Source organism: Hemibagrus wyckioides, linkage group LG05, assembly GCF_019097595.1.
Source record: "Hemibagrus wyckioides isolate EC202008001 linkage group LG05, SWU_Hwy_1.0, whole genome shotgun sequence".
Lineage (NCBI taxonomy): Eukaryota > Metazoa > Chordata > Actinopteri > Siluriformes > Bagridae > Hemibagrus > Hemibagrus wyckioides.
This window is the reverse complement of record NC_080714.1, coordinates 1,146,759-1,161,371: the sequence shown is the minus strand read 5'-3', so window position 1 is coordinate 1,161,371 and position 14,613 is coordinate 1,146,759. Positions and strand designations below refer to the sequence as shown.

Sequence of the window (14,613 nt, the reverse complement as noted above, 5' to 3'; positions counted from 1 at the left end):
AGGTTAAAGGTTATGGGAGTTACAGAAATGTGTTTTTATTCCTTTTCCTTATCGCTTTATTCTGCAGCATAGCACAGTGTCGCTCCAGGTCAGTGTTTTCTCCATTCATTTGTATCACCTTGCTCTCATCTGCTTTTATTAGAGGTCATATAAATAACTAAAGAAGCTGCAGTTGTAGTCATGGTGCTGAAATGACCCCAGCTCTTCCCCTCAGACACACTTACACTTCATCTCCTGGTTCTGGATCAGATTTTCCTCTCGTGGAAAAGCAGCAATCTTCCAGATCAGACCTCGGAGGCAGAAACCTGCTGCAATCATGTCTAGAAGATTTGGACTAATAAAATGAGAAAAGAGTGGACCCACTGACGTCCAGTAACATTCTGAATACTGCATACAGTTTGTTATCATGATAATAATACTTCATTTATCAGTAGTACTTGTGATTTAAACATGGACTCACTCACTAACAAGCCGAGAATATTCTTTCTTTTTAGAGACTTTTCCAACAAGAAACTGAGAAATGACCCGTTAACATTTTCCCCCTAAAACAGACAAACTTGGTGAGATTTTGACCAGTTTCACAAATTATGCCTGAAGTAGTTTAATGAATTTTACTCTTATTTGACACAGCTGATTGAGTGTTGTTGCTGATAGAGCTCAGATAGCTCAGATGCTGAAAAAAGGTTCGCATGGAAGCGTTAAAGTGGTTACGCTGAGGAGAATGAATAAATAAATGATGAATAACATCTATAGGTCATTTAAATGTGAACCGGCTCTGTGGTCAGCTATGAGATGATTCGGCCATGAACGACTCTTAACTAATGTAGACATGATTGCTTCACTGAAATGAAACACATTTCTTACACCGTGTATGTGTGTGTGTAGTGATGTGTGTGTGTGTGTTTTAGTGAGAGGAGGTGAACTGATTCTGGAGTGACCGCTCTCACCTCAGGCCTCCCAGTCCCTCTGGACCTGCTATTGATTGTGCTCACAGTCAGAAAAAGAAAGTTTTATGCTTTCTCAGCTGGCGTCATTTGGATTGTAAATGAGTGTTGTGTAGGTGATGGGGCACATGTGGGGTAATTAGGGCTCATTAGGGGGTTGTAAATAGGAATAGGCCACATTAAGCTGTTCACTGAAGGACCTCATTATGCAGGAGCATTTAAAACCTCCACAGGGGTGTAAATGGGCACCTAAGAGCCACAAAAACCTGACCAGGCTGGGGGACGAACTCTGATTATACTGGACACTGACATTCTTTTGTCATTGTGCTGGATTTTTCTTTAGGTTTTAAACCCTTTCAGCTGGGACTAAGCTCACTTGCTGCTAACTTGTTGTTATGGTGAATTTAAGGCCAGGTTTGGTTTATTAGCCTCTTTCTTTCTTTGTTTTTTCGTGAGCTTACAACAACAGTGGCTTTTAAAGCACATATTAGCGACTTCCCTGCTCCTGACAGAGCTTTAGCTAACGGCTACAGGGTTTGGAGTCGATTCCGAAGAGATTCGAGTCAGTAATTCCAGGATTAATGAGCCGTGAGTGAGTCGACTCTGAAGCTTTGGTTGATTTACTTTGTACAAAGACACACACAGAAACCTTGTAAAATAATCAGCAGTCATCAACGACAAGCATAATTACTGACTTCAGCGATCATTTATGATTTACATATAACTCCTGTTCGGCGGACACGGTTAATATACAGTTATTCAGATTAGTTAGCTTTGTTGTCGCTGTTTTACTGTAAACATTTTGTTTTACAAACAAAGAAAAATCGTGTGGAATCGATTTGAATCATTTCCCGAACACCTGAAGAGTCGACTCCAATCAAGTCAGGATTCATCCAGTCTGACTGAAACGTGTACGAGCCGGCGTTCGAGAGAACGACCAATCAGAGAGCGCGCTCGCGACCCTGCCTTTTATTCGTCTTCTTATTTGATTGCCTTTTTAAACAGACAACATTTACCAAATCGTTTGTATATAGTGACTCAAACGCTATATTTTGACCATTAATTGTTTTCTTCTTTTTCCTCAGAAAATCTGCCTCCTTCCAGTAACACGTTTTGATACGCAAATTACCCCGATCACGTATTAATATGCAAATGAGCTCGTGACGTCGCTTAGAGATTTGTACCGATGTTTTGTCCACCGAAGAGGTTGAAGAAGAAGAAGAAGAAGAAGAAGAAGAAGAGTGAGAGAGCGCGTGGATCATTTTCCCGGACTCTTGTAAAATATAGGTCTATAAATTCAGGAGACCTTTCGCCATGACCCCTGTGATTATCCTCGCCCTCAGCAGCTTTTTCGCGGGAGTCAGGAGCCGGTCATTATTCGGACGGACGCCGGAGTCTCCTGAGACGGGACAATGCGGTCAGCTCACCGCGCCGTGGACCGACACTGAGGTCACCTCACTGTCCGGAGACTGGACCCTCATGTACCGCCTGAAAGTGTTACCTCTGTCTAAGGATGGACCTCATCGCCTGGTCTTCCCCGAGCAGCCGCTCTTCCGCTTCATCAGGCGCGTGTACAGGTGCTGTCAGATGGGTCACCGCTGTGGAGGGGTCAAAGGGCTCCAGGGCCGGGACACTGCAGGTCAGCACACCGGGACGGGTATTAATCACCTGTTCATTTCATCATTTATTTCCCATCATTACTTTTATTTCCTTTCATAAAATCAGAGAAATCAGAGGGCTTCGAGTCAATCCCGTTAATAGTTGCTCGCGCACAAACAACGATTTCGCGCCTTTTATTTAAACTGTTCAAATTTTAACTAAACAAACTGAGCGCGAGACGGGATGTACCATTTTTCCTTTAAAAGAGGGGGATTAAATTAACTTTTTTATATATATATATATAAAAAATACATGAAATAATACACGTTTGGAGAGATTAACTGCTATAAGCTTAATAAGGTTATAAAGCTCCCTCTGTGCTTGTAAATAAATCAGCTCTTTCTTCAGAGCCTCAGAGAGAGCAGTGAGGCATTCTGATATAACTAACATGGCTGATTAGATGAAATGTTCATGTGTTCAAGGCTCCACAGTCCAGTTTGTGCTGAGCGAGGACGTGTGGTCAGCACCAATACTGAGAGCTGAGGTTCATCTTCAAATCTCCAATCCACACCGGCTGAATGTTCAGCCGCTGCTTCCCTGGCTCCACAAACGCCGCCTTCCTACGAGGTGAGACCGGTCACCAAGCACAGACCTAACTGTTCTTCTGTTAAACTTTAATAAACGTATATTTCTGGAATATTCTCTCTCTCTGTAGGTACAGTGTGTGGTGGAAGGATGGCATGCTGGAGGTCAGGGTGGATCTGCTCTTCCTCTTTCAGGCTCTCCAGGCTCTCAGAGGGAATGGTGGAGGCTCCAGTGTGATGGAGATCCAGTGGGTCAGAGGTCTGCACACATCCCAGGCTTCGGAGGCGCGGGGCGGAGACGGGAAGGCGGAGCACCCCCTGCAGGGTCCGGTAGACCTGGGCCTGGCCTTACACTGCCGCACAAAGGAGCTGGACACACCACTGCCGTGCGAGAGCCACGGGGTACGACTGCTTCACACACCCTTCATCACGCTCTCGTATGGATAACACACACACACACACACTGCTCTTGATGAGTTTGTTAAAAGTGCGCTCTAGCAGAACTCTGTAAATATTCCGAACACGCACTTCAGCCAGCTGTTTGAATTTATTTATTTTATATGGGTGTTTTGTGGGAAACCTCTCCGTGTATAAAGTGTAAATAAACACAGAGTTATATATTCAACTCTTTATTTCTCTCTGGAACTGAATGCTGTTTTTATTTATTTCTCACCAGTGCATCATTTACTGTCCTGTTTAATAAAAATGACATCTTTACACACACACACACACACTCACACACACTCACACTCACACTCACACATACACTCACACATACACTCACACATACACACACACACTCATATACACACACTAATACACACTGCATATACACACTCATACACTCACACATACACACACACACTCACACATATACACACTCACACACTCATACACACACACACAGACGTCCACAGCAGCTGATTTAAGGGAAATTGTTCATGTTAGTATAAAAGCCTGAAACACTGCTCTGAAATTTAAAAGAATCTTCTTCTTTGGGCTTTTCCCTTCAGGGGTCTCCACAGTAAATTATCTCTCTCCACCTATCCCTATCTTCTGCATCCTCAACACTTACACCCACTAGCTTCATATCCTCATTTATTACATCCATATTCCTCCTCTTTGTCCTTCCTCTTTTAAATTTCAGGAGGAAAAGAATATATATTTTTTTTTACTTCTGAGGCTGCAAAAATACAAAAGATTAAATCCTGTACATTACAAACAATATGTAAAGTTAAATATATAAATAATTTGTCTTAAAATAAATATTAAATCACAATGATCAGATTAGATCCCAAAGTTCCACATGGATCTCTAGAGCTAAACTCCACCTAGTGGCCATTGTAATGACCTACCAGCAGTGAATTGGGGCTATACCATTTTTAAACATCTCCTAGTAGCCATTGTCACTAATCAATCCGTACCAGAAACGCGACTTGTACTGCGCATGTGCGGAAATGCGTCTACTTGTCTGAAGTATGACGAAAAGATTTACGGCAGTTTCCGGTATTTATAATACTGTCATATCATGTCATTGTCTCCCGCTCATCCGGAGCCGGGTCGCGGGGGCAGCAGTCTAAGCAGGGATGCCCAGACTTCCCTCTCCTTAGATACTTCCTCCAACTCTTCCGAGGGAATTCCAAGGCATTCCCAGGTCAGCCTAGAGACATAGTACCTCCAGCGTGTCCTGGGTCTTACCCAGGGTCTCTTCCCGGTGGGGCATGCCTGGAACACCTCCCCTGGGAGACGACCAGGAGGCATCCGAAACAGATGCCCAAGCCAACTCAACTGGCCCCTTTCGATGTGGAGGAGCAGCGGCTCTACCCTGAGCTCCTCCCGGGTGACAGAGCTCCTTACCCTATCTCTAAGGGAACGCCCCGCCACCTTACGAAGGTTCACCTTACTCATTTCAGCTGCCTGTTTTCGGGATCTTGTTCTTTCGGTCATGACCATAAGTGAGAGTAGGAACGTAGATTGACTGGTAAATCGAGAGCTTTGCCTTTCGGCTCAGCTCCTTCTTTACCCCCCTGAACCGCCACCTTATTGTGGTGGAGGGGTTTGAGTACCCGAATGAGCATAGGAGCCATGTTGTCGTGGGCCAAGTGCTCCTGGTAGGGTCTCCCAAGGCAAACGGGTCCTAGGTGACGGGTCAGACTAAGAACGGTTCAAAGCCCCTCATGAGAAAAAGGAAAACAAGGACCGTTACGTCGCCCGGATTGGCATTACCGGGGCCCCACCCTGGAGCCAGGCCTGGGGCTGGGGCATGCAGGCGAGCACCTGGTGGCCGAGTCTTCGCCTATGGGACTTGGCCGGGTACAGCCCAAAAGAGCGACGTAGGCCCGCCTTCCCGTAGGCCCACCACCCGCAGGAAGGAGCATAAGGGGCAGGTGCTATGTGATTTGAGTAGCAGTCATGGGCAGGGGCCCTGATGACCCAAACCCTGGCTAAAGAATATTTATAATACTGTTGTTTATATTATTAGTAATATTATATGTTATCTTGTTGTTGTTGGAAGCAATTTCACACATGCACAGTACAAATCGTGTTTCCATGTCGGAACAAGAAGTGACAGCCATCACTGGTAGACACCAGCCATAAACACCATGTAACATTTACCAGCATTAAACACCACCTAGTGGTGCTATTAATAGCTACAAGCTGTACACACCACCTAGTGGCCATTGTTAGTAACTACATATCAGCAGTAAACACACACCTAGTAGCCTTCATTAATAGCTACCAGTGTGAAACACCACCTAGTGGCCATTAGTAGTAATTACTACTTTCCTACTTAAGTGAGAAACCCCACCCAGTTAGTAAGTGCACCACCTGCTAGGATGTGTGCTGAACACTGAGGTCTATTGTAGCACCTGCCTGGTGAAGAGAGAAAGAGAGAGAGATGCTGCAATGACTTGGTAAATATTTACTGAAAATTTTTACATAGATATGAATTCTGATAGCTAACTTGCTGTTGCCTTCTGCTCTTAATTACATCCTAGAGTACTTCTTTATGTAGTGTTAGGTAGCTGGAGTGTTTGACGCCATAGCCATGAAGGTGTGTGTGTGTGTGTGTGTGAGACATCCTTATTTCACTTTAAGGGTCACAGTTAGACTCTGCACTCTGGCCCGAACTCAGAATGGAGGGAGACGGGGGCAAAGTTCAGCCTGACACACAGAGAGAGAGAGAGAGAGTGAGGAAGAGAGGGAGGAGGGGGAGAGCAAATTCAGAAAAATCACCTTCCAAAGCAAAACAACAGCCGGCAGAAGTGGAGACACGACAGAAGACTAGGAAAAGTGGACAGCAGTCCTTACAGGACAACATAAAACGGATAAAGAGAGCGTACAGAGACACACAGGTGAACATGAGTGTGTGTGTGTGTGTGTGTGTGCGTTTTACACCTTGTCCGACCTTGGGTGTAAGGAAGGAGCTATATTAATGATTATTGCACTCACCTGTCCATATGTTCACACACACACACACACATAGGCAGCACTGTGTGTGTATGTGTGTGTGTGTGTGTCTGTCTCACGGTTTTACGTCTCTGCTATCCTCAGTGTGTGTGTGTTATTAATGGTGTGTTTATTCAGCAGCATGTACACTGTTTGTGACCCACATTTTGTGTGTGTGTGTGTGTGTGTGTGTGTGGACGAGTTGAAAGTTGATGTAAACACTTTGCACTTTAATGAGTTTGAATGTTCAGAGCCTCATATACACAGCGAGTGTGTGTGTGTGTGTGTGTGTGTGTGTAATCTAGCTTCTTTAGGTGCTTTCTGGTTCTGAAATGAAAGTGAGATCCAGGGTTCTCGGCTCTGGGTTGATGGCACATGATGTAAATGAGATGCTTTAAGATCAGAGTTGTGTAGAAATGTTGCCGCACTGTTGTTTTTGTCATTAAGATCAGCATTAATTATCATTTCATTTAAAATGGCATTTCATTTTAATGTCTATCATGTAGTTTGTGTGTGTGGTGGAATAAAGCAGAATGGACTGTGGACCAAGATGAGAACACAAGGTTAGATAGAAACACATCACACATTACCTTCAGAACTTCAGATCTAAACGCATCCAAAGAGCTGAATTTCACCAGAACCTCAACATCTGACCTCTGAAGCTCAAAAGACAAGCTTGAGAGAAACCCAGCCTAAAAGACTGAGGTCTGGATCAAAATATGACCCAAATACTATAGCTTCAGCTAAATTCTGGTCCAGAAACAAGTCCGAACTCCAGAGTTCTGATCCAAATCAGTCTGTTAGTGAGGAACTGATATCTGTGTCTAAAAAACCAAGGACTCACGACCCAAAACAAGAAACCAAACCATAAAGAAGGTGAACAATCATACACTATTAATCTACATTGCATTAGTGACCCCTGTGTGTGTGTATGTGTATAGCTGGGTCATGGAGGGAGGAGAGGAGCGAGGGATGGAGGGACGAGTGTGCAGGCTTTCGGCTCTGCAGCAGCAGCTGCTCTGCTCTCTGCTGGGCTCTGGAGTGACCCGTGAAGTTCTGATCCAGGCCGTCAGCGAGCTGGAGAGAGAGCGGAACCGAGTCGGAACCGTGGTGGGGGGCGGAGCCGGAGCAGACCGTGGGGAAGTGGCCGAGCGCACGGACGGAGAGAGCTCAGAGGATGGAGACTCAGACTTTCCTCCACCCATCTTCAGGGAGATCGAGAAACTACCACCAGAGGAAGCGGCTAGACAAAGAGCTGAGGTGGAGCAGCTGCTACAGTAAGTTTACCCACACACACACACACACACTGTAACACATACACAGACACAGTAACACACACACACACAGTAACACACACACAGTAATACACACACAGTAACACATACACACACACACACATAGTAACACACACACACACAGTAACATACACACACAGAGAATCCAATTCATACTTTAATGTACAGACACTATCTTTATTTATTGTGTATACACAAAGTACACCCAATACACACACACAACCCACAACACACACACACAAACACACAACTGTCCTATTGATATGTCACAGTATCAGATGCATCAATGCTATACACTTATATTGCACTGAGACACACACACACACATCAACATCATTCAATATCCATGAGCTACACACACTAACACACACTCACTCATCAACAAGATTCTGCATCCATGAGCTACACACATACACACACACACACACACACAAAATTTGCCTAAATTCCTCTTTCACTATGTCCCCTTCTTACCTGCTCTGTCCTTTGTCCTGTTTAAGTCAACCTCTGTGCTCCACCAGTGTGTGTGTGTGTGTGTGTGTGTTTGTGAGTGAATGTGTGTGTGTGTGTGTGTGTGTGAGAGAGTGTGTGTATCTCAGCTCTCTCTCTGTGATGGAGGGATATAAAGCAGAGGTTCCACCTTTTCTAGTTACTAATTACCCACACTCTTCATTATTCTCTTTAATAAATGAGCTACACACACTGGTTAAAATTAACAGAGCTCAGTGTGTGTGTGTGTTATGCTGAGGGATATCATGTGGCTGTGCTAATTCAGTGTATGTTAAGTGTTTGTGATAATTCATACACGCACTTTACAGATAAAAACGCACAGACGAGGCATTTCTGTGCATCTTTGTGTGTCTGTGTGTGTGTATCTGTGTGTGTGTGTGTTGCACAGTGCTCACAGATAAAAACAGTGTAGCTGGACTCTGACCCCCCTGTCCTTCCCTTATCTCACACTGTCAACACTGCCTGTGTGGTGTGTTCTGTTTATTTAACGTCGTGTTTAACCACGCTGCGCTAGCAAGGACTTTACCGTGTCCATCAGATACACACTGCGGTCAGATTTTAGCCAGAATACTGTGTTATAGGGCGACACACACCATGTCACGGCAGAGTGTGAAGATAATGAGTGATCATGTCCACCAGAGCAGCATCCTCACTCAACTTTCTCACAAACGTACCAGTGAATGAAAAGAAGCAAACACCCTGAATAATTCCTGACTAGCATTAGCGCTAATATTCTTTTTCGTTCTCTTTCCTAAAGTGAATCACATAGCTCAGTCCAGAAATTGTAGGCAGTCACACACAACATGCTCATCTTGGTACTTAGGCAGGAAAGCTGCTTCTAATGACAAGGAGGATTCAGACATAGCGGAAAAGGTAGGTGTAGTGTGTAGTGGAATTCTGATTGGACGAGACATGGGTCACTCAGGATCTACAGGAAGTCCAGCAGTAGCTGCAGCAGTAGAAAGTGGATTGGTGTGTATGAACACAGCTCTGCTCTTATAGCGCTCCTTACATCCGTTAATCTGGAATAGTTCGCTCTTCCGAACATTCCTGATGTGTTTAGAGATGACTAACTAATCTCTACTCCATGATACTGCATGTTGGATCAGTGTTTTGGACTCTACATGGATCTGTGTGTCTGTGGCTTCACATCACTCACTTGCACTAGGGGGCTCTGTGTGAGGGAGTGCTTGGACCCCGATAATCGCTGCTTGTGAATAGAGTTACAAATGAAATTGTGAGATGAAGTTACACTCAGTGGAGAATCCTTCAGAAACACTTTAATTCTGTTTAACATTGTGTGTGTGTGTGTGTGTATGATGTGTGTGTGTATGATGTGTGTGTGTTAGGGAGGACCCATGGCGTGTGGCGAAGATGATAAAGAGCTACATGCAGCAGCATAATCTTCCTCAGAGAGAGGTGGTGGATGCCACAGGTCTGAATCAGTCTCATCTCTCACAGCACCTGAATAAAGGAACGCCCATGAAGAACCAGAAACGAGCCGCGCTCTACAGCTGGTATGTCAAGAAACAGGACGAGATCAGCCAGCGTGAGTATACACACACACACACATCATACACACACACACACACACACACATCATACACACACACACACACACACACACACACATCATACACACACACACACACACACACATCATACACACACACACACACACATCATACACACACACACACACACACATCATACACACACACACACACACACACACACACATCATACACACACACACACACACACACATCATACACACACACACACACATCATACACACACACACACACACATCATACACACACACACACACACACACACATCATACACACACACACACACACACACATCATACACACACACACACACACACACACACATCATACACACACACACACACACACACATCATACACACACACACACACACACATCATACACACACACACACACACACACCATACACACACACACACACACACACACACATCATACACACACACACACACACACACACATCATACACACACACACACACACATCATACACACACACACACACACACATCATACACACACACACACACACACACATCATACACACACACACACACATCATACACACACACACACATCATACACACACACACACACACACACACATCATACACACACACACACACACATCATACACACACACACACACACACACACACACACACACACACACATCATACACACACACACACATCATACACACACACACACACACACACACATCATACACACACACACACACACACACACATCATACACACACACACACACACACACACACACATCATACACACACACACACACACACACATCATACACACACACACACACACACACATCATACACACATCATACACACACACACATCATACACACACACACACATCATACACACACATCATACACACACACACATCATACACACACACACACACATCATACACACACACACACATCATACACACACACACACACATCATACACACACACACACACATCATACACACACACACACACACATCATACACACACACACACACATCATACACACACACACACACATCATACACACACACACACACACCATACACACACACACACATCATACACACACACACACACATCATACACACACACACACATCATACACACACACACACACATCATACACACACACACACACATCATACACACACACACACACACACATCATACACACACACACACACACACATCATACACACACACACACACACACACACATCATACACACACACACACATCATACACACACACACACACACATCATACACACACACACACACACACACACACACACACACACACACACACACACACACACACACACACATCATACACACACACACACACACACACACACACACACACACACACATCATACACACACACACACACATCATACACACACACACACACACACATCATACACACACACACACATCATACACACACACATCATACACACACACACACACATCATACACACACACACATCATACACACACACACACACATCATACACACACACACACACACACACACATCATACACACACACACACACACACACACACATCATACACACACACACACACACACACACACATCATACACACACACACACACACATCATACACACACACACACATCATACACACACACACATCATACAGACACATCATACACACACACACATCATACACACACACACACACACACACAGACACACACATCATACACACACATCATACACACACACACACACACACATCATACACACACACACATCATACACACACACACACATCATACACACACACACATCATACACACACACACATCATACACACACACACACACATCATACACACACACACATCATACACACACACACACACACATCATACACACACACACATCATACACACACACACATCATACACACACACATCATACACACACACATCATACACACACACACACATCATACACACACACACACACACACACACACATCATACACACACACACACATCATACACACACACACACATCATACACACACACACACACATCATACACACACACACACATCATACACACACACACACATCATACACACACACACACATCATACACACACACACATCATACACACACACACACATCATACACACACACACACATCATACACACACACACACACATCATACACACACACACATCATACACACACATCATACACACACACACACATCATACACACACACACACATCATACACACACACATCATACACACACACACATCATACACACACACACACACATCATACACACACACACACATCATACACACACACATCATACACACACACACACACATCATACACACACACACACATCATACACACACACACACACACATCATACACACACACATCATACACACACACACCATACACACACACACATCATACACACACACACACACATCATACACACACACACACACACATCATACACACACACACACATCATACACACACACACATCATACACACACACACACACACACACATCATACACACACACACACACACATCATACACACACACACACACACACATCATACATACACACACATCATACACACACACACATCATACACACATCATACACACACACACACACACACACACATCATACACACACACACATACATCATACACACACACACATCATACACACACACACACACACATCATACACACACACACACACATCATACACACACACACACATCATACACACACACACATCATACACACACACACACACATCATACACACACACATCATACACACACACACACACACACACACACACGTCATACACACACACATCATACACACACACACATCATACACACACACACATCATACACACACCATACACACACACATCATACACACACACACACACATCACACACACACACACATCATACACACACACACACACATCATACACACACACATCATACATACACACACATCATACACACACACACACACATCATACACACACACACACATCATACACACACACACACATCATACACACACACACACATCATACACACACACACACACATCATACACACACACACACATCATACACACACACACATCATACACACACACACACACATCATACACACACACACCATACACACACATCATACACACACACATCATACACACACACACACACATCATACACACACACACACACACACATCATACACACACACACATCATACACACACACACACACACATCATACACACACACACATCATACATACACACACATCATACACACACACACACACACACACATCATACACACACACACACATCATACACACACACACACATCATACACACACACACATCATACATACACACACATCATACACACACACACACATCATACACACACACACACACACATCATACACACACACACACACACATCATACACACACACATCATACACACACACACACACACACACATCATACACACACACACACATCATACACACACACACATCATACACACACACACACACACACATCATACACACACACACACATCATACACACACACACACACACATCATACACACACACATCATACACACACACACACATCATACACACACACACACACATCATACACACACACATCATACACACACACACACACACACACGTCATACACACACACATCATACACACACACACATCATACACACACACACACATCATACACACACCATACACACACACACATCATACACACACACACACACATCATACACACACATCACACACACACACACCACACACACACATCATACACACACACACACCATACACACATCATACACAGACACACACCATACACACACACACACAATCATATACACACACACACACACACACACAATCATACACAATCATACACACATCACATGTGTGTGTGTGTGTGTGTGTGATGTGTGTGTATGATGTGTGTGTGTGTATGATGTGTGTGTGTGTGTGTATGGTGTGTGTCTGTGTATGATGTGTGTATGGTGTGTGTGTGTGGTGTGTGTGTGTGTGATGTGTGTGTATGATGTGTGTATGGTGTGTGTGTGTGTATGATGTGTGTGTGATGTGTGTGTGTGTGATGTGTGTGTATGATGTGTGTGTGATGTGTGTGTGTGTGATGTGTGTGTGTATGATGTGTGTGTGTATAATGTGTGTGTGTGTATGATGTGTGTGTATGATGTGTGTGTATGATGTGTATGTATGATGTGTGTGTGTGTGTGTGTATGATGTGTGTGTATGATGTGTGTGTGTGTGTGATGGTATGATGTGTGTGTGTGTGTGATGGTATGATGTTTGTGTGTGATGGTATGATGTGTGTGTGTGTGTGTGTGTGATGGTATGATGTGTGTGTGTGTGTGTGTGTGATGGTATGATGTGTGTGTGTGTGTGTGTATGATGTGTGTGTGTATGGTGTGTGTGTGTATGGTGTGTGTGTGTGTATGATGTGTGTATGATGTG

General features: G+C 44.2%; 2 protein-coding genes across 8 annotated transcripts in view; both read left to right on the top strand.

Moving 5' to 3' along the window:
- Nucleotides 1-16: 16 nt before the first annotated feature.
- On the top strand, nt 17-3,764 carry si:ch211-170d8.2 (uncharacterized protein LOC571755 homolog). Its single transcript, XM_058389555.1, has 3 exons — nt 17-2,583; nt 3,026-3,170; nt 3,259-3,764. Exons 1-3 carry the CDS (start codon nt 2,259-2,261, stop codon nt 3,572-3,574), a joined length of 786 nt encoding a protein of 261 aa, XP_058245538.1. The 5' UTR covers nt 17-2,258; the 3' UTR covers nt 3,575-3,764.
- A 2,537-nt stretch (nt 3,765-6,301) lies between these two features.
- The window catches only part of hnf1a (HNF1 homeobox a), a 21,383-nt gene continuing 13,071 nt past the window's right edge, over nt 6,302-14,613 (top strand). For 4 of the 7 annotated variants that reach the window (XM_058389274.1, XM_058389273.1, XM_058389270.1 and 1 more), the window contains exons 1-3: nt 6,304-6,483; nt 7,519-7,854; nt 9,732-9,931. In XM_058389274.1, coding sequence (XP_058245257.1) covers nt 7,526-7,854; nt 9,732-9,931 — 529 coding nt within the window. In that variant the 5' untranslated portion in view covers nt 6,304-6,483; nt 7,519-7,525. Of the gene's footprint in view, nt 6,484-7,518; nt 7,855-9,731; nt 9,932-14,613 lie in introns of all 7 variants that reach the window. The other 3 variants (XM_058389272.1, XM_058389276.1, XM_058389275.1) reach the window with 3 other exon arrangements.